Raw genomic sequence first — 22498 nt, forward strand, 5'->3', positions numbered from 1 at the left:
AGCCTATAGAACCGTCAATACCTTACGCTCTGCCATCTCTGCCGGCCACTCCCTCATGGACGGGTTCCCGGTCGGGGAACATCCTCTTGTTTGCCACCTCCTTCGGGGCATTCGCCTTTCGCTGCCTCCTGAACCGCGGTATTCCCAGCTATGGGACGTTAACCAGGTCCTGAACCTATTTTTGTCTTGGCAGCAGAACAGATTCCTTTCTAGGAAGGAGCTCTCTGCAAAGTTAGCCATGCTACTCTGCTTGGTCTCGTGCAGACGGGTCTCGGACGTCAGAGCTCTGGACATGTCTGGTAGAATTTCCCCCCCCCCCCCCGGGTGTTACCTTTACTGTCTGTAGACGCACCAAGTGTGGGACGACGTCCATATCCTACCCGGCTTTCCCGGACTCCCCGAAGCTATGCGTAGTGGCTTGTCTCAAGGCCTACGAGGAGATGACTGAAGAATTCCGTCCTCCCGGAGAGCAACAGCTCCTCATTGCTCTAAAGAAGCCCTACAAGGCTGTGTCCTCCCCCATGATTGCCCGTTGGGTTCGTTGGGGGATGCAGGAGGCTGGTATAGTCTTTCGTATGTTTGGTGCTCATTCCGCTAGAGGGGCAATGGCCTCAAAAGCGTTTACCCTGGGAGCTCATCTAGAAGACATTCTGAATGATGCAGACTGGTCTTCAGACTCTACCTTTAAGCGGTTTTACTTTAAACCGGTTATTGATATGGCTCATTTGGTTGTGAGCAAGCTTTAAACTAGCATAATCCTCACCACCGGTCCTGACATAGAATGAAAAATGTCCTAGCTATCTTAACGGAAAGTTTCAATTCTATTAAGGACTCAGAGGCGAGGATTATCCCACCCAGGGTACAACTTCCTTGTTGGTCTTCCCTCCCTCGTATTGGGGTAAGTAAAGTTTTTTTCGTTCCTTGATGTTGATTGCCTAGTGCTTGAACTTAAGTGTCTTTTCCGCAGGCTTGATCCTTAGCTATTTCTGCCGCTCACGCTACGCCTTTGCTCCTTGCAGGCGATTCCAGTCCAACAAGATTCATGAAGCGTCTTTGATGGCTGACTGAGCGACAAAAGAGTAGAAGTGGACAGAGACAGAGGACTTTCAGCCCTTGGGGGGGCCTGTGATTGGACAGAAGATGTGACACTCTACCATGGGCAAGCTCTATTGTTTTTTGTTTGTCTATTCCCGATGGTTCATGGGAATTGTAGCTTGTTTACTATATACATATGGTTGCTATTCAATAAAGTGAAGAAAGGATAGCATAATCCTCGCCTCCGAGTCCTTAATAGAATTGAAACTTTCCGTTACGATAGCTAGGAAATTTTTCATTCCTCGGGGGTGCTTTGCAATTTGATGTTGGACCAAAGACAAAGTATAATACTCTGTCCCGTTTGTCGTTGGACCCACCAGTTGAGCAAAGAGCCTGCAGAATATTGCTTGGAGTTTAGCCCAGCTACTTCGCCAAAGTCCCAAGACGCTGACCCCTCCCGGAGTCTCCCTGCACCTATACCTGGGGTACTAGACCCCTTGCAGCAATCAAGGGTTGTTGGAGGTCATTCCGGACTCCCACATCCCAAAGACAGACCTCCCGTTGAACGACGTCAGGATTCACAAGTCCAGCATCGAGAGGGGGCCTGCTGCCCTGTTTTCCCCTTTACACCAGATCACGGATACAGAGAGTGACAACTTCGACCCACACCGAAAAGCACCTCTGCATCACAGTCCGACTCCAAGTGAGTACCGGACTTTGCGAGCGGTGCCTGCAGATGCAAGGGAGATGTTTCTGGCAAGATGAAGTTGTGGGTCGAGCCTTCATAGCTGCTTTGGAAGGGGACACCGCTTCACTTTCTGGATGAGCCTGGTCTACGAAATTGTCAAGGGCCAACAGCAAAGCAGGGTTTTGCGCCAAGTGGTAGTGAAGTGCTCAGTTCTCGTATCGTGGGCTCTTCTTTGTCCTTCTTTCTACTTCATGCAGACAAATCTGACTTCCTGGTGTCAGCAGGCCACCTAAATACTCACTTTTGTGGCGATAAGGGGAGTGAAGGCTAGTACCAATGGGCTACTTACCCCTGGGGTCACTACACCCCCTAGATGATCCCTTCTTGTGTTAAGTGAGCATCACCCTATGCCAGAATTCCTAATTCCACCACACACAAGTTGGTGGAATCCTTTATTTCATATTCACTTCAGGCTGCCCACCTTAGAGGTGGGTACAGCCTGGCAACACGCCTCCTGACTAATTAATTTCCCACCTGTCCTGGTGCCAAACAGGCCATATGGCAGGGTGTGGCATTTTCCAGGTCTGGAGGAAGCCGGGGTCGCATATGAAAGGGGGACAGGCCTTTAAAGCATCTGGCCTAGACATGCTAATTTACTAGCCTTCCTGCTGGAGGAGGTGGCAACATCTCTTGCTGCAGCAGGCATTGTTTCTGACATTAGAAAGCATGGACTCCCACCTGCACGGGGGCAGAAAATTCACAAGTTTTGTTACTGAATATAATCTTCACGGGCAGCACCAATTTGGATACACACCAAGAGGAAGACTCAAAAAGACTACACTTCCTTTCACAGGCAAGGGGATACAGGTAGTAGACAGTGGAATATGCTGCCTCTCTACCCGTCTTAACAAAATCAATACATTTGATCATGTTATTTAAAAAAAAAAAATTAAAATCCTGTAGTCCTGTGTGGGCACTGACGCAACTATCCCAAATCTTAGTGACTGACAATGAATAGTCCTCACTGTTGTCAGTACATTTTAGAGTCCCCTAGGGCTCCACAGTAGGCAGCCCCATTTTTCATTTCACTCTATGTGAAGCCTCAGTACCAAAAAGCCAACCAATAGAGCAATGATCCTCAACTGTACCCAAAAGAGCAGCACTCTACCCAAGTCAGAGATTGCTTGTTGTCCACCGCGGCTTGGATGTTCTAATAGTTCCTTATGCTCAAGCTTCGTAAACATTATTAAACATTACTAAATACTGCTTTACCTCCAGATCTATAATCAAAATTGTTGCTTTTAACTCTCTTGGGCAAATAGGGCATGGTCTTCAATTATACTAAATACTATTTCATTGAACTTTCAAACTACACCTCGACTACAGATGAAGATCACTATCAAAGTCAAGTCAAAAAGTAGCTTTTTTCGATAACAAGTATCTTAAAAGCAATAACATAAAAACAGACATCATAAAAATACAAATTATGAGATTAAACATGGTCTAAAAAACATACAATCCATAAAACAATAATTAAAAAATTCCATACTAAGATAACAATGGGCAATTTCAGATAAAAGGTTTTATATGATCATAAATTTGTTCAGTTTCAGCTTATTTTCAATTTATAGGGCAAATAGATAAATGGAAATGCAACAGGAAATGCGCTATAAATACAATAGTTCATCTAGGTTATAGCGCGTAGTATTTTATGCCTTACTATCCAGGCACGGCCAAGATACTTGGCCGCGCCGCAGGCCAAGAAGGTCCGTGCATCCGTTTTCAGTATACGCAAGGCAACCCCGTGTTCACAAGTGCCCAATGAACTACAAATAGGTTTTAGCCATCTTGTTCTTGCCTTCTTATAAGCGGGGCAAGCAAACATAAAATGGGTCAAAGTTTCAGCTGGAGCCTTGCAGCACGGGCAATCCACTGTTGTCTGATACGGGACACTCCATTTTACAGTTAGTTCGCGTATCGGGAGAGTGCCTATCCTGAACTGAATGTAAAGTGCCCTGTCACATGGTATCTGAATAAAATCTAAATAGGGTTCTAAAAATGTGCGCTGCTTATGTAAATAGAATTCATCTGTAAGTCTTCCTAGTCTTGGGTTGCAATGCTCTTGTGCGTCCACCCAAGCCCAGTAGCGCTTTTTTAGATCGACCTTACTGGGTGGGATTTGGTTATCCCACAAGCCATTCAAGCCAAGCGCCAAAACCAATTTTTGAGGTTAGATAACCAACTAATCTTTTGATTGCCCTCCTTGGCCATCACTTCTGTAAGCGCAGAGGCATAGCTGCCAAGCTCTGGGGTATGACGCAGGCGGGCCCAGAATAGCAGGGGCCGCAGCCTGGCAATATCTTTAAAGGAGCGCCTACCCAGATCACTCATCAGGGGTTTTAGGGGTACCTTGCTGGGAAGCATCACTAGATCTCTAAAAAATGTATGTTCAGATCTACTAATTCCATCGACATTGTCGAAGCCCCATAATTCGCCACCATAGAGAGCTGAGCTAACAGCTTTAGCTGCATAAATCGTGAGGGCAGGAGCCACAGGTCTGCTCTGCATGGAGCGATGTTCTTTAAGAAGTGCTCCTACCACACGTTTATGGCTCAAGAGTATTTTGTCAATATGGTGCCTCCAGTGCATTTTCTCAGCAAGCCGAATCCCCAGATAATCAAACGTTAGGACACGCTCTAAGCATGTATCATCTAGTATAAAATTAACTTTATGTGGCTTGTAGGGATTAAACATCATAAGCTTAGTTTTGGTGGTGTTAACAACCAACCCCCTGGATTTACAGAACAGATGGAACCTGTCTAAGAGTTTCTGGAGCCCAGTCGGAGTTTTAGACAGGAGGAGAGTGTCATCGGCAAAGAGCAGGGTAGGAACCTTGTCTCCTGCCAGAGACGGGGCATCCGATGGAAATTCTTGTAAAAAGCTGATCACCCCATTAATAAATAAAGAAAATAGGGTGGGCGCCATTACACAACCTTGGCGGACTCCTCTATTTACAGGGATCCTGTCTGTCTTCTGTGCCTGAGATCCCCACCTTACTTGGGCTTAATCACTATAAAAGGATAATGCCAGTTTCATGTTCATCAACATAAACTGTGGTAGCAACTCGGTAAAATCAGCACCAAACGTATCACAGGTGTGTAATAACTAAGGTGGTATAGCACCGAGGATGATGCTGTTCATGCATTTAAAGTTTTTGTTTTTGATATTTGTTTTAATAGTAAACGGTGATCAATTTTCAATGAGTTCATCCCCTTGCAGTTAAATAGCTATTTAAATAGTTAGTAAAGGTCCAGTAGTTTAGCCTTGCTAGGTGCTGGAGAAAATGGCAAATGGTAAAATACATAAGTACCTATTTCTAGGTAAAAACAGCAGACAACTGTCCTCAGACATAGCAAGCGTTCAAAGCCATCACCACTAAAGAACACTCAAGTTCAACTCGGAAAAGACCGAAGTACTCATCCTGGCACCCACCCCCTCAGCCTAGGATGACTCCTGGTGGCCTGCTGCACTAGGAACCCCTGCCACCTCTACCAACCATGCACGCAACCTTGGCTTCATACTCGACTCCTCGCTCACAATGAACCGCCAAATCAATGCCATATCCTCATCCTGATTCCACACGCTCCGCCTGCCTTGAAAGGCATTCAGATGGATCTCCACAGAATCCAGAAAGACTGCCACCCACGCACTCATCACCAGAACACTTGACTACGGCAACGCACTGTACGCCGGCATCACCCAGTAACAGCTCAGGGAACTACAGAACGTCCAAAAAGCAGCAGCCAGACTGTTCCTCGACATCCCCTGCCGCAGCCACTTAACACAACACCTTCAACAACTCCACTGGCTACCAATTAACAAGAGAATCACCTCACACATGCCTACAAAGCTCGCCATGACGCAGGACCAGCATATCTGAACCATCGCCTCTCATTCCACGTACAAACCAGACAACCTAGCTCCACCCAACTTGCACTGGCCATCGTCTCACAGATTCACAAGACCAAAACCAGAGGAAGAGCCTTCTCCTACCTCGCCGCGAAGACCTGGAACACCCTGCTCCTCCACCTCAGGCAATCCCTGTCGCTGACCCAATTCAGGAAGGACCTTAAGACCTGGCTTTTTGACTGAACCTCAAAGCCCAGACAGATCAAAAGCCCCCCCCCCCCCCCACCCTCCCTAGCGCTTGAGACCCTCATGGGTGAGTAGCCGCACTATACAAACTCTTGATTGATTGATTGATGCAGTTGTGAATATAAATGTGTGTGCATGCAACCTGTCTCTCTGTCTCTCTCTCTGTCTCTCTGTCTCTCTGTCTCTCTGTCTCTCTCTCTCTCTGTCTCTCTGTCTCTCTCTCTCTCTCTGTCTCTCTCTCTCACACACACACACACACACACACACACACACACACACACACACACACACACACACACACACACACACTGACTAAACACACAGATGATGGACTCATCGTGAGAAGTACAACAGAAAGGTTTGGCACTGTTAAAGGAAATGAGCGACACTATACAACAGCATGAGACAGTAGAACAGGTGGTTATGAGTAGATTTTATGTTCAGCATGCATGTGCACTAGATGAAAGTAATGAGGGCACAAATAGTAAATCTGCAGTTGTGAGTGTCAATTCCTGCGTTCACACTGGCAAACACATCTGGGGCTTTGCTTGATATTACGAAGCTACTGGAGGTGCCTCAAGCTTTAGTGTGCAGATAGTGTTGGCTTGAAGCACCACCAACTGTAGCATCTATTTTTGTTTGTAAGGTTTTTACACTGAATCTCCTTTGGCCTCATGACATCCATAGACATGCTAAGTCAATATAGAGCTGTAGCTTAGGTACCTATAGTCTGTGGTAGGAAGCACAAGCACGAGGATATGTCTGGGCATAGCAGCCTACAGAACCTGTGGGATTTGCACTAGTCTTTGCACACCGGTAAACGTTTATTGGACTTGTGAAGTTCTCACTCATGTATGTCAGCCACCTATCATACAAGCCAGCGCCATCCTCCTGTGCTTGGTGGATGTCTTAGCATGGTAATGATGCAGGGTTTGCCACCTGACTGGTGATTGTGTGTTGACCCTAGCAGGATCTGTTCACAGTTAACCAGGAGAGGAAGCTGTCTGATGTGGCTTGTTGTAGCTCAAGAGGCAGATATGTAACAGGTGCAAAGTCTTTAGTGACTCTGACAAATGGAGGCAAATAAATGAGTGCTCAAGTACCTAGTGGTTTAATCAGTGGCATGTCTTAAATGGATGTGTGTCCAACAGTCCTACCTTTATTCCTTGCTGGTTTGTGACACAGTGTCCCTAGTCATATCAATATGGGGTCTACGGGGTCGCCTACAGGGTTTACAAGATCAGAGAGGTATCATGTAGTATTGTGGTATGTATTTTCTTGTCGTCTGGATAACTGACCTAAGATGATACGGAGCTAGCATCTGGAGTTCTGGCTGCCTCATGACATGAACCCAGGATGTGTTTTGAGTATGAACTCAATGTAGTGTAGCATCACATTCCAACTGGATAAGAAGGCTTTTGACCTCTATGTAGCTGAAGTAGGTGAAGGAGAGCCTATTGCGCTTCTTCTCTAAGGAATTGAGAAAACTGCACTGGCTGCCAGTCAAGAATCAAGTGCTTTTTAAAACTCTATGTACCGTGTTCAAGGCACTTCACGGGATAGGCCCAGACTTCTTGAAACGGAAATTGCAGTGGTATATACCCAGAATAATCCTGCGCTCCGAAAGAGCCAAGCTGGTGATCGTGACACTCGTCAAAAAATCCACATGGGGAGGTAGAAGCTTTATGGTATGCGCAGCTTAAGCTTGGAATGAGCTTCCCCCTAGTTTGAGAAAGGCCCCGGACCTCCTCACCTTTCGGAGAGGACTGAAAACCTAGCTTTTCACTCGCTAATCTTGGTCTCCTGTTTATGTTCTCAGAGAATTAGTGGTTCAGCACCAGGACACCTAAGGGTAATTGCCACGCTTTATAAATAGTGATAACATAACATAACTTGATTGGAATGTGGCAACAATCAATAGCCTCAAAGCAAGAGTAATGCCACGGACATTAAAGTCAAACATTTATGCTCGTCTGTCTCTTCTGTGCTTGACAATGTGACATATGTGTGAGTGCATCAGTGACCTACCATGCTGCTTTAGATATGGGTATTGTGAGATGTGGATTGCGTTTCAGGTGCCTCTCTGCAGTGACCAAATTAATCAGTGTCATGGTAAACAAAGGAACGTTATCTCTAAGGTCATGACAGCATGCATGTTATCCTACGTGTGACTTGAGGCGTGGTGAGGGGGCCAGCGATGGTGTCCTTTTTTGAGTAGTAATCTCTGTAGCATTTGCAGTTGGTTTAGTACTAGAGTACTGCCCTTTAATAAATCCCCTTCTCTTCCAGAGGTATTGCACAACTATGCATTGAAGGCAGAGATACGTGTGCATGAGATTAATATCTTCTAGCAATATATCTATATCGCTCTAGACTATGGCATGAAGGGAGAGTTTTGATGCTAGAGCTCTTATTCTGCTTACAGATCCATGTTCCGGTCCATGCTATCCAGGAGCCCATTTGAGCGTATCTTTTCTTGCAATATTATTTGTCTTATCATTCTAGATTTGCTACATTTGACCTATGTCAATCATTTATTGTGAAAAAAACCATGAGCATTTGTTTTTTGGTCTGTCGGTGTGGTGTGCTTTACATACTTTTAGCATAGCTTAGATTGTGCTGCTGTCCGTGTCAATGTGTGGACAAGTAACTCAGTAGGTGGTGATTTTTTTCTATCCTCCTGATTGGAGCGTTTACCTTCTTGGGTGTGTAATGCTCATGAAATTCTGTTGGTATGAGGTGCAGACCTATCGGTTGTGTTGGAATAGGAGTCAAAGGAGGGCGCGGCTCGCCTGTCCATATGCACCAGAGATACCACTTTTGATGTGCCAGCAGCTGCCGCATGGGGGTGACTGGTTGGCATTGACAGGGTGGAGCGATGTGGGCTTGACGGCGATGGGGGATCTATATGAAGATGGTGTGCTGTTGCCTTTCAATTCTCTGTGTGAGCGGTACGGCATGCCGCGTGGGGATTACTTGCTTCATGCGGCCTTAGTATCGGCTATTCAGCGCCGGTGGAGGAGTGGGTTATCGGAGCCGCAGACCTCCATGGCTTGCCAGTATGTGGTGTTGGCAACGGGCACCGTTAAAGCGGTCACATGCTTGTATCGGCGAATGACTAATGAACGGTTAGTCCCCCTTGAAAGGTTGAAACAGCGATGGGAGGAGGATATTGGAAGGGACATACCCGATAAAGCGTGGGCTGAACTGCTCGAGCGCCCTTGGAAGTGTTCTAGAAATGCCCGTTTCCAGCAGATCCAATTTTTAATTTTACACCAAGCTTATCTAACCCCAGCTAAGGTTCAATGCTACTTTCACACACCTACGGCGTCCTGCCCCCGCTGTCGAGCGGAGGGGGCTGATCTTTGCCATATGCTTTGGGGTTGTCCTCAGATCAGGGCTTACTGGGGAGAGGTGTGGTCGTTGCTTTGTACCGTCACAGGCAGGGAGATTGAACTCGGTATGAGCCCGTGCTTGTTGCACTGGTTTCCCCACACCTCCAAGAATAAAATAACCAGTAAATTTATAGTACCTAGGGTTGGTACTAGTCAAACGGGAAATTACTGCCAATTGGAAGTCGCAGCGGGGACCGAGATTGAAGAAATGGAGGGCGGAACTTACTAGGTGGGCAGACTGTGAGGCGGTCCTTCGGGTACAGGCGGCTGCCCGTGCTCATAGCGATAGGGCGCTGAATTTGGCCCGGGCCTGGGGCACACTGACAGAACTATTGAAGGCTGCCGGCTCTGAGACGGGCGAGGCCTCCGAAACGGAGGAGGGGCAGGTCCTCCCTTCCCCTGAGTCGACTTAGAAGTGCGGAGTGGAGTCGGACATTGTTGTATTTGGGTTGCCGGTGGTCCTGTGTTGGGAAAGCTTATGGGGTAGAGTGGAAGGAGTGGGTGCCTTGATATGTATCCAATCAATAAGTCATGCCGGAGGGGGGGTGGGTAGGGGATGGGGGGTGAGGGGAGGGTCGTAATACAGGGTAGTTGCTAGGTTTTGGTTTAGTGGTATCTATAGCACCAAGGAGCCTTATGAGTGGAGTATCCGTGACTTATACCTGGGCAGGCTGCCGGAAGGTGGACACTGGATGGTGGAATTACAGGGGCCTACTCCGCAGGGTTGTAGGGGGAGCTATGACTCTGTTAGCACAGATTAGAGTTGACGGTGCAAAGCTGTGCCTTGCTATGTCTCATGTAAGTGCTGGACTTGGATCGCATTGTTTTTTGAGTGTTCTGAAAAGCAAATAAAAATACATTTAAAAAAAAAAAATAATGAAATTCTGTTGGTAACAAGGAGTTGTGTTTACAATCTAGCAGAAAAACAATTTACCAACTCTATGGTTGTTTGCCCTGCCTTTAAGGTTGTTTGCCATGACAGTAGATGTCCATGATAGCGTATCTGTTCAAGGTTTTGTTGATTTACTTTGCCCAGTTAGGCTGATAGAAGTTACCATAGAATTGCATAGTTTAATTTGTGAGAACATACATGACTATAAATTAGATCCATACATGCTACAAAAAAATAAATGTTTAAAATTCAGCACTGGCGAGATTCAGATAGGTACAATGGCTCAACGTACCATGTAAAAAGAGATCTAAAGAGAACTAAAAAATGATATGGAAGTTACCTCTGTATTTTGACCAAGTGCTGCATCATGAGATTGTCCGTTCTCCACAATGCTGATGCTAGCATGAACACTTGTGTCCGTAACCAACTGGCTTGCAGGAATAGGAATACAATCCTCATTCTGGTTTGCTGGCAAGGCATCTACCGGGACATCATAACTCTGGTAATAGTTCTCATGCGGGTAGTAATAATAATCTGCTGCAATAAAAGAATGCCAATTAAACATAATTGACACCACATTAACCAGTCACACTTTAGCAAAATAGCCAACTAATCACTCGAAATAAAGTAGGTAAAGAAGAAAAACTATCTCCATTGAAGGGAGACTTACGATCACGCTGTAAATCTAGAGATAAAGGCACACAGTAGCTGTGTTAAAGGGCACAGAATTATAATTTTCCTTCGTTGCTCCGTCAAAAAGAATTTTGTTAACTTGCATATGTCACCAAGTGGATTTCCATTTATCGGTGAGGTAGATAACGAAAACAAGCATTGATAAATCTAATAGTGTTTGATCTTAGTACAGTGAAAATATTTTTTTTTTTTATTGCTCACAGGGATACATTTAGGTGGAGGAAGTAGATGAGTGGACAGGCGGAGAAACTGAAAAGAGGGTGTATTTAAGAGTAGAAAGATGAATGTGTTGCCCAACAGGGCAGATGGGAAGATGTACAGAATGGGTGTGACATTAATCGAGAAAGATGATAGGCACTCAAACATTAAAAAGGTGACTGGAGGGTGCAGAAGTGAGGGTAGGAAGTCGGTGTAGGAGGAGGCTGTATAGCATACCAACAATATAGACTGGCCAGACTGTGCTACTACATTTTTATGTAAGTCCTGACATTTGGTTTTATTGCAGCTTCCTATATAATGGTTAAAAAAGATGTTAGAAACCTTTCACCTTCAGGAAACCCGAAAAGAACAAAGATGACTTCCTTTAAGGCCAACATTGTATGAAAAAATACTTGGGGCCTGATTTACATTCAGCAGACGGGTTACTTCGTCACAACAGTGACAGATATCCCGTCTGTCGAAATATAAATCCCATAATATCCTTTGGAATGTATACTTCGGCGGATGGAATATCCGTCACAGTTGTGACGGAGTAAGACGTCCGTCAAGATCTAAATTAGGCCTTTAGCCTCTTAAAAGCAGTTAAAGCATTCCCGAGGAATACAAATCCCTCCAAGCATAGCGAGAGAAAGATAACATAGTCAGCCAGAGAACAATGTAGGAATGTTTCAAAGTTAGGCTCTCTCGACAACTCAACAAATTTTACCTGAACAACCTAAAAGTGTATTCATAAGTCAGATAAACATTTAAGACCCGCTAGGCCCACCATGCAGATGACAAACAAAGTACTTAACACACAAGTACGCGAAGGGAAATGAACTAAGTAACAATAAGTGAGATATTTCTATACATTAGTTAATTCATTGCTCTAACTCAGTTTAAGTCCTGGAGGCACCATTAATGATCACTATGTCATCATAGAGTAACTCTTGTTGCCAAAGTGCAGAAAAGGAACAAGGAGGGATACGAAAGGTTAGAATAGAACAGGTTTGTTAATGCAGCAGGTGTGTGGTGCTTAGCTAAGAAATTACATTAATAAGACTGGCGCTCAAAACGCTGCATGAATATTCAACTAACAAAGAAGTAAATATGTATAAAACTCATAAATCACAACTGTTTGTGTAAATAATGTGAAAAGCACTGGTACTCGAGATCAAAAGGATAGATGGCTTTGCCCATCTCCACAGGCGAAAGAACATGGTTGGCTACTAAAACAGGGCATTCCAATATTGACTCTGTTACATCAGTTATTAAAAGGTGTACATCTCTGCTGTAAGCTAATGCAAAGATCATAGTATAAGATTTTAAGATAACCAACAGTAACTAAAAGTCCTTAGATCAAGCCAGGGAAGTGAACAGCCTTGGTTAAATCCAACCTGATGATGTTGCTACTGTGCAGCTCTGACATGATGTTCGACAATTTTATAGAATAAAAGATAAGAGTCAAGACTTGGATCATTGGGCTAGAGTTGTAATTTGCATCTAACTAGCAACAATTTTAACCAGTGATCTGATTACTCTTTAGAAAAAGAACATGGACGCTAACTTAACAAGTACACAATTTAGGAGACCGCATAAAATACTAAGCATGCATGTAGCAGCTCCAATTTTTTTTTTTTTTTTTTTTTAAATATTTTTATTAATTTTATCCCGTTTTTCCTCACAATAAACACATTGTTATACATTAGACATTAGTACATTTTCCAATCAGTATTTCAGTCTTCGAATACTCTACCATAACTGGTTTGAAGTTTAAACAATACAGTACAAAGTAACAAAACACACATTTTATACAGCATGTACCTACTTTGGTACACCTATGTTTCAAATTATGTCGGATTAACCTATAATACCATACTCGCTTTCCACTTCGCTATTGGTTCCCAAATTTTTAAACCAAGCCTTCTTCCCCTTTTCCCCTTACGTGCATATATTGTTTTCTCAAAATTATAACAGAATAATAAATTTGCCAGCCATACTTGCATTCCCGGGGGTACCTTGTCTAACCATGCTCTTGCTATTGACAACCTCAAAACTGCAGCAGCCACGAACACAAATTCCTTATATTCAGATCCAGCTTGATTGTCTATCCCCAACAAGATCAATATAGACTGGCCAGACTGTGCTACTACATTTTTATGTAAGTCCTGACATTTGGTTTTATTGCAGCTTCCTATATAATGGTTAAAAAAGATGTTAGAAACCTTTCACCTTCAGGAAACCCGAAAAGAACAAAGATGACTTCCTTTAAGGCCAACATTGTATGAAAAAATACTTGGGGCCTGATTTACATTCAGCAGACGGGTTACTTCGTCACAACAGTGACAGATATCCCGTCTGTCGAAATATAAATCCCATAATATCCTTTGGAATGTATACTTCGGCGGATGGAATATCCGTCACAGTTGTGACGGAGTAAGACGTCCGTCAAGATCTAAATTAGGCCCTTAGCCTCTTAAAAGCAGTTAAAGCATTCCCGAGGAATACAAATCCCTCCAAGCATAGCGAGAGAAAGATAACATAGTCAGCCAGAGAACAATGTAGGAATGTTTCAAAGTTAGGCTCTCTCGACAACTCAACAAATTTTACCTGAACAACCTAAAAGTGTATTCATAAGTCAGATAAACATTTAAGACCCGCTAGGCCCACCATGCAGATGACAAACAAAGTACTTAACACACAAGTACGCGAAGGGAAATGAACTAAGTAACAATAAGTGAGATATTTCTATACATTCGTTAATTCATTGCTCTAACTCAGTTTAAGTCCTGGAGGCACCATTAATGATCACTATGTCATCATAGAGTAACTCTTGTTGCCAAAGTGCAGAAAAGGAACAAGGAGGGATACGAAAGGTTAGAATAGAACAGGTTTGTTAATGCAGCAGGTGTGTGGTGCTTAGCTAAGAAATTACATTAATAAGACTGGCGCTCAAAACGCTGCATGAATATTCAACTAACAAAGAAGTAAATATGTATAAAACTCATAAATCACAACTGTTTGTGTAAATAATGTGAAAAGCACTGGTACTCGAGATCAAAAGGATAGATGGCTTTGCCCATCTCCACAGGCGAAAGAACATGGTTGGCTACTAAAACAGGGCATTCCAATATTGACTCTGTTACATCAGTTATTAAAAGGTGTACATCTCTGCTGTAAGCTAATGCAAAGATCATAGTATAAGATTTTAAGATAACCAACAGTAACTAAAAGTCCTTAGATCAAGCCAGGGAAGTGAACAGCCTTGGTTAAATCCAACCTGATGATGTTGCTACTGTGCAGCTCTGACATGATGTTCGACAATTTTATAGAATAAAAGATAAGAGTCAAGACTTGGATCATTGGGCTAGAGTTGTAATTTGCATCTAACTAGCAACAATTTTAACCAGTGATCTGATTACTCTTTAGAAAAAGAACATGGACGCTAACTTAACAAGTACACAATTTAGGAGACCGCATAAAATACTAAGCATGCATGTAGCAGCTCCAAATTTTTAATGATCACAAAACAATGTGAAATTTAATGGGTGTGCTAGTAGCACTCCAAATGGACAGTAACAGATTACAGAGTCCAAACTAGGTAATCAGTGCTAGGACACTGAAAGGTCAATGGAAACTTTCAGCAGGTGGACAAAGCAACCTCCAGAGTGCATGATGGATCTTAAATCCATTGGAACACTGGGAGGGAACCGATCCTGTATCCGCATGCAACAGCAACACGATTAAGAAATACTTTGGAATCACTTTACCCTTGGTAAAGCTACCTGTAACCATGCGGAGTCCAGCAAACAGTATTAGTATAGCTGTCAGACTGAAAAATAGTTCACCTTGTGATAGAAAGCTGAAGGTTGGTAATGACATTCGTCTTTATAATAGTAAGACCCCAAGTGGATCTTGTCTATGAAGGCATATAGTCTAATCGAAATCCAAGATGTCCGACAAATATAAAAAAAATCATTTAATATCTTCCAATTTGCGACAAAAGTTCATGTGTACACATCAGTGCATGTCATGCGCATGCCCACGTTGGATCTAGACTGTAACATCATAAAAATAAAACCGAAATGGACACCAAAATTATGTAGAAAACTTTAAGATTCAAATCTGTTACATATTTGGTGTAAATATTCATACTTAGGATGCGTGGCTACAAAGGCGGTCGCACTTTGAGAGTGCTGCGGACCCCTCTGTCATCTGCTTGAATCCTCACAATTCTCAGGACATCCAGACACGATTGATGGCTGCCGCATCTGCCGAGAAACAGTTGGCAGCAATCCAGGACCCTAGCTTTGTAAAGACCTAGATAGAGCTGACGGGACATCCCCACACAAAATGGCGGCCCCATGAGAAGACAAGGAGTAGAGACTGTGGTGTGACTCTGCCCGGAGCACAGCAGCCCACTGAAACCTGAAATGGCCAAGAGTGCAGGAGAATTCCAGTGACCGAGACGCAAGTAGAAGACGGCAGCCTGGGACCTGTCGGCCTCCCGGGGATGAGATTGCCCGAGACCCACAAGATCGCCATCTGCAGTCTGGTCTAGTCCCCGGACGCTCACGCGGTGCCCAATCAGCCAACGGGACCCGCTGGGATGCCTCAACCTCCTTCGGCTATGGCAGAGCTGAGAGACATGGTCCGTATCCTACCTGGCCCTGAGTGAGGGGACCCTCCGGGGCCTCAGAGGCCTCCACCAACGCTGCGATAACAGTAGCAAGTGAGATCCCTGACCGCACCTTCGGAAGACCGTCGGCGTGTGGAGCATGACCTCAGAAAAGGCCGCTTCACCAGGATGAGATACTGTGCACACCCAGAGGGGGAGACTGGGACAGCGGTGGGAAGTGCCGCCCTCCCACTCCCTCCCCTTCTCCAGAGAATTCCAAAAGGGTAGTGGGCCTGAGCCCCCCTAGGAGAAGCAACGTTGCATCAACCTGAGGAGTGGGCCCTGCAGAAGAGCAGCAGTCACGTAGACCCACCTGGCCTCATGCTAGGCTGGCTGGTGGAGGCCACGAGAAACTGCTGACTACAGATCATCTGCCCAGGTGGGGAGGTGGTGGGGATGCAGGGCGGCAGTGCAAGACTCTGTGAGCGTGATGTGAGTCCCCTTCCGGGACCAGTTGGCCTGCCTGGGAGTCCCGACCGGGTGGTCACGGGAGGGAGCACCAGAAGCGAGATCCCGGATCGGGGATATCCCCAATCCTCTGCATCTGAAACGCTGTAACAATGGTCCAATCTCACCTTCTGGACCCCGAGAGGACAGGAAGCCCCTCATCCAGTGACCCCTCCAGGGTCAAGTGACCACCAGGCGCCCACTCCGTGAGGTAACCGGTGAGGGAAGACTCTGACGAAAGGCGGGCCCCACGAGTTATGAAAGGCCATATCAACCGGACAGACTGAGGCCTGCGAACGTAATAAGAGAGCAGAACGCCCGAGCATAAAGAGATCAAATCTACACCTGGGGAGGGAGGTCCTTGCTCCATGACCGGGGCGGCCCCTATGGGGGACAGCAAAGGAGGGGGGCTACACTAGCACACGCCCCAAAATAAAGAAAAAAAGGCTCAGCATCAACACCGGCTCAGAACAGAGGTCTTGGACTGCATGACGCAGCGCCCCATGCCACGTCGGGGGATGGTGGGATTGAAGCAAGGTATTTCAGTCCCTGGTGAAAAGCAAAACACGGCACCAGAGACCCATGTGAGATCCCGATCCACCGGAGAGTACTTCCAGCCAACCAAGTGCAGGAAGGAAAATCGACTGACATGCCCCTTGAGAAGTGGGAACTAGAGTGGGCAAGAATCCTGCCACTCCAGGGGTGTTCCTGACCATCGGGAGATTGCCCCCCTCCTCCCTCCCACCGCTAAGGATAGGTGAGGAGCCTTAGTGCACAACCATGGGTAAAGGAAATTTAACAAAGCCACCTCCATCCCAAACCCGCAAGGAGCAATTCACTACTGGTAATCCCAGTGTCTGTGGTTTAATCCAGGCCAAACCGCCTCTGCCAGAAGGGGATCTGACCACAAACCTGCAGGCCATAAGGACCTCAAAAGACTAGGAGGAGAATAAGATAGGGGTGGTGCGTGTAGATGTAGCGCTCATTAGACAGGACCTTCGTAATGCGACGGCCAGGATCTCAGAGGCAGTCCCGACTTTCTACCATCGATGACAAAATGACGACGATGAAGACTCTGGTATTGCGGCTATTGTCCCACACGGCTGAGCTACACAGAAGAGCGGAAGATGCTGAGAATCGTTCTTGAAGGAACAATTTTTGCTGTGTGGGCATCCCAGAAGGGACGGAACCTGTTCAGGCCGCCTCATTCATAGCAATCTGGATTGACATGGATGCCCCCAGATCGCCTTTCCACATGGTTCGTGGTGGAACAAGCCCACCGCGCCCTGGCACCCAGGCCGCTGCCTGGGGCCCCACACAGACCGATCATAGCACGCGTCTTCAATTGCAAGGACAGAGATGTCATTTTGTACGAGGCGCGCTCTCACCCCCACCTCTCCTGCCAAGGGAACAGGGTGATGATCTTCCCGGACTATACGAAAGAAGTGCAAACGTGGAGGCGATCCTTTACTGTGGTCAAACAAAAACTAAGGACGCTTAATCTATCCTACCGGCTCCTGTTCCCTGCCTGCCTCAGAGTAATCCATAACAATGAAAGTCACTTTTTTTCGACACCCCGGAAGCGGCCTGGATGTGGGCCACTGAAGAACGACCCATGGCTCTACAGAACATGGCCGCTATGTCCCCGACTAAACGCAACACTGACAACACGCGGAGTAAAATACGGAAGCCGCAGTGCACTCTGTCTCGGAGAGGTCGCAACACTCGACGAAAGCCATCAGCATCACTGGGACTGATGGGGAGAAGCACATCATGATCCCCTGCCAAAAGAAGACAGTGTGAACTGTCACAGGAGCTTGAACTGACCAGAGGGGGTCTCCGACCACACCACTAAATGAATCCAGAGACACAGACCTCTCCCGCAGTGCAGCGATATAGGGGCTAGACCCATAGACATAGTCAAAGCCTCAAGGAACCTCAAGGAACATTACTACTCTAAACTCCTGAGACTCCTTAAATCCTACAACATGGAGGGGTCCACCACTTCGTCCTCCAACAATAATTGGTACAGCTGTTCAAACTGTTTTTATTAGGTTGACAGATGCTTCAGGGAAAGAAGTATGGGGAGGGTGGATGGATGGAGGGATTGTTCAGGGAACTTTTTTTATGTTTCTACATACTGTTCATTTTGATACTACACCAGACACACAGGGCCCATATATCCCTCATTCGTTGGCCGCACAACGGCAAGGAGTCCATACTCTCTGCTTATAGCCCTATTTCACGCAGACTCACGCGCACCCAGGCCCAGCAGTTACTGTCCTCATAGCAGCACCACCAATGACACCGTACCACACTGACCTGGAGTCCTTGTGCGTACTCTCCTGTAACGTCAATGGACTTTTGGACAGGGCGAAACACGCTGCAGTCCTGAAGTTTGCACAACGCTCAACCTCCAGGAGCCTCATGCTGCAAGAGACCCACCTGCTAAGAAATCATTGTTCGTTCCTAGCCCGGTAGGGAAATGGTAGGGTTTACCATGCAGGGTCCACCTGAGGATCCAGAGGAGGAGTAGCTATTCTCCTTCACCGCTCTCTTCCTTCCACAGTTACCCGGGACATCCTAGATCCCCAAGGACACTTCTTAGCCCTCACAGGGAAGATGGGTGGACGTACTCTAAATCTGATTACGGCATATATGTCCCCGGTACTCCTAGAGACATCCCTCCGGGAACTCACAACCTTGCGGACGTCTCTTCCCAGGTGCTGACAGTGATCAGGGGGGCATGGGGGGGTATGGGGGGGGTAGATTTCAATGCCGTCATGGATCCTACCCAAGATATTAGTGAGGTCCCTTCCCATGGCCTGGTGACTCTCGGACTTGGTCTCCCAGCTTGGGCTCTGTGATGTCCGGAGAGTATGGAACCCCCGGCTCCACCAATGCACCCACACATCAGCAGCCCACCACACCCACTCCCGCATTGACATGGTGTTTATGCCTGCTCCCGATTGCTGCCTGGTGGCAAACCTCCATATTCTTGAAATGAAATGAAATGAAATAAGGTATTTGTTAGAGCGCACAGCTACTCAAGCTAGAGTGTCTTGGCGCAGCGGGGGGAGAATAAGTGGAAAAGACCCAGTTAATGATTAAAAAGCGAAGTTTTTAGATTCTTCCTGAAGGAAAGTAAGTCTGTGTTTAGCCTCAAGGACTCCGGAAGGCTATTCCACAGTTTTGCGCCTAGGAAGCCGAAGGATCTGCCTCCAGTACGGGCCAGGCGTATCTTGGGCACGATGGCCAGGTTGGCATTGGAAGAATGTAAGGGTCTAGAGGTAGTGTAGTGATTAACACGTTTGATTAGGTATCCGGCTCCTACGTTGTGGAACACTTAAAAGAAGGTAGTCGGAACTTTGAAGTCTATACGTTCTCTTATGCACAGCCAATGTAAAGATTTACGAATCTGAGTCATATTACATCTGGGTTTAGGTTTAAGGATGGCTCTGGCCGCCGTGTTTTGAACCACTTGTAAACGCTATATCAGAGATTTGGAAAGGCCGAGGTACAGGCAGTTGACGTAGTCATGCTTTGATGTCACCAGAGCCTGCACCACGATCCTTCTGCTTTCCAGTGGTAGTAGTGGAAGGAAGTTTTTCAACATTCAGAGTATGCTGAAGCACGCGACAGGGAGATTTTGGATCTGAGAGCGCATCGAGAGTGTTTTGTCTATCACAATTCCTACGTTTTTGGCTTTCTCCTTTTCAACGTGTGGGGGTGGCAGATCCTTGCGCCACCAGGAGCTCCACTCAGGTGTTTCCGGCTTTCCAAAGAAAACAACTTCCGTTTTGTCCGGATTACACTTAAGCTGATTGATCTTAAGCCAGTTGAACACCTTTGTGAGGCAGGACCTAATCCTTGCCCCGTCAAAGTCAGAGCCTTTTTCACAAGTGAGGGTCAGCTGAGTGTCGTCAGCATAGGAAACTATTTTGGCACCCTCTTCCTCTACCATGGAGGCAAGGGAAGATAGATAGATATTAAAGAGGGTAGGGCTGAGAATGGAACCATGAGGGACACCTACATTGATCGCCGGAGGAGAAAAAGGTGGAAGCCAGATGTCCTGAGATCTGTTACCCAAAAAAGAGGACATTCATGTTAAGGCGGTCCAACCCAGGCTGATGTTTTCAAGCCTGTTTAGGAGCCTCTCATGTGGGACCGTATCAAAGGCTGCTGACAAATCAAGCAATATCAGGACAGCTTTGCCTCCCTGGTCCAGCTTGCCCCTAATAAACTCTGTCACTTCCAGCAGAGCAGACTCCGTACTGAAGTTTGCCCTAAAGCCAGATTGGGATTCAATGTTTTTTTGCAGGGCCGTGTTTACATGCTTCTCTAGTACTTTAGAGAGGGTCGGAAGCAGAGAAATAGGCCTATAGTTGGCCGGATCCGTCAAGTTGGCGTTAGCCTTTTTTATCAATGGAAGAATCTTTGCGTGCTTCCACAATTTTGGCATAGTGCCTGTGGAGAGGGAAGCATTAAAAAACTGGTGTACTGTAGGGTTAGTGGTGGGGGCTAATAAGGTCAGGATATTTGCTGGACAGGGGTCAGACAAAGAACCCGACTTAATGCTTTGGAGGAGAGACAATGACTCTTACAGCTGAAGATCCGGGAAAGCATGTAAGGATGGAGGATCCAAGTTGTGAAATTTGCTGTTTACACTATGATAGAAGGTCAGCTCATCCTCCGAGATGTTAGAGAAAGCTTGTTGGATCAAAGAGATTTTTTTTAATGAAAGAATTGAGCAATCTGCTTTGACCATACTTCTGTGCATGGCCCTTCATCAGAGCCGGCTTTCGGTGAGGTGAAGGATTTAACTATCCTAAAGATTTCATTACTCTTGTTTTGGGCACTTTCAATCTTGGTTTGGAAAAAGTTATTTTTGGCTGTTTTTACCAGAGTGTAGTAGGTTTTTAAATTGTCATTGTAAGCCTTCCTGACTCCAGGTAGTTAGAATTTACACCATTTCCGTTCCATTTTTCTACAATTCCTTTTCATAGCTCTGAGGAGATCACTAAACCAGGTAGCCGTCAGGGCCGACCTCTTAGAGGAACGGGTGACAACCGGAACCACTGCCTCGATAGTGGTACGAAGCCAAGAATCTTGTTGGGTGGCGTCCGAATCCGGGGTGTTCGACAGCTCTGGTCGGGAGCGACCTAGGGTGTCGGCTAACTTTGGGATGGATATTTTGTGGAACTCCTTATAATTGGAGCCTTTGGCCCTACGATCGCCTGAGAGGCTGTGGCAGAGTAGGGGATATCAAATTTTAAAAGGAAGTTGTCGGACCAAGTGATGTGAAGAGGCGGAGCGGCCGATAAGTCAAAATTATGAAAGATTTGGTCGAGGGTATGACCTTTCTCATGGGTAGCCGAAGAGATAGATGTAAGCATTTTAAAGGTCTGCAGCGTCTCCAACAAGAATGTAGATTGGGGGGGCGTGGCTTAGCGCCAACAGTAATGGCCGCCTGAGAGAAAAGCTCCGCCGGAGCAGAGGCTCAAAACCCCTAAAATATCCGACATAATCCGGCTGGGCGGGATCAGAGCGGCGGCCTACACCTGCGGAGGCGGATCAGATCGGGGAGCCCCAAAATTACAGGGAAAATCGCAGCGGGAAACAAGCGGAGGCCAGGAGGGCGCGGCACCAGCAGCGTCTTGAGAGGAGCGCGGCCTGGGAAACACTGGGGCGGCGCTCGGCCTTCGCACTGTATACATCGCCGGAGGAGAGGCGCCAGCGGGGGCCGAGCCCCTCGCTCCCCCAGCCTCGGGCCAACAAACACAGAGGGTGCAGCGGAAGATGGCCGGCTCAGCGCTGGGGGACCTGAGGAGGCGCCGACGCTGAGGGTGAGACGAGGGAGTGGCGGTGTCCCTTACTTTCGGGTGGGCCCTCGCGCACTGGCAGATACTTGATCTAGAGGCCCGCCTGGGTGACGTCGCATAGCGAGCGGCACCGGCTTGGTGGAGGGCGCGGCGCAAGCTAGGTGGTGGAAGAAGCGTAGCCAGGAAACACCGGGACAGCGCCCGGCTTCCATGCGGTGCGCGTAGAGGAGGATTGGACGACAGCGAGGACCGGGCCATACCCTTCCCCCTTCCCACCGGCTGGGAGTGCCGAGCATGGAGTAACGGGTGGCTGGTAGTGCGCTAGGAGACCAGGGGAGGCGCCTGCACCCAGGGTGAAGCGGAGGGGCAGCGCTGTCCCTCACCTACGGATAGACCTTCGCGAACCGGACTCTATATTAATTTGAAGGCCCATACACTAATTGACATTGCATAAAGCGCGAAGCTGATTGCGTGGTGGACGCGGTGCACTCCGAT

At 46.7% G+C, this 22498-nt stretch overlaps 1 protein-coding gene across 4 annotated transcripts in view; it reads right to left on the reverse strand.

Moving 5' to 3' along the window:
- The window catches only part of AGGF1 (angiogenic factor with G-patch and FHA domains 1), a 499672-nt gene that overhangs the window by 407852 nt on the left and 69322 nt on the right, over positions 1 to 22498 (reverse strand). For 2 of the 4 annotated variants that reach the window (XM_085632277.1, XM_085632275.1), the window contains exon 3: positions 10506 to 10699. In XM_085632277.1, the coding sequence (XP_085488403.1) occupies positions 10506 to 10699 (194 nt within the window). Of the gene's footprint in view, positions 1 to 10505; positions 10703 to 22498 lie in introns of all 4 variants that reach the window. The other 2 variants (XM_085632276.1, XM_085632274.1) reach the window with 1 other exon arrangement.

The sequence above is a fragment of the Triturus cristatus genome, chromosome 2_1, assembly GCF_964204655.1.
Source record: "Triturus cristatus chromosome 2_1, aTriCri1.1, whole genome shotgun sequence".
Lineage (NCBI taxonomy): Eukaryota > Metazoa > Chordata > Amphibia > Caudata > Salamandridae > Triturus > Triturus cristatus.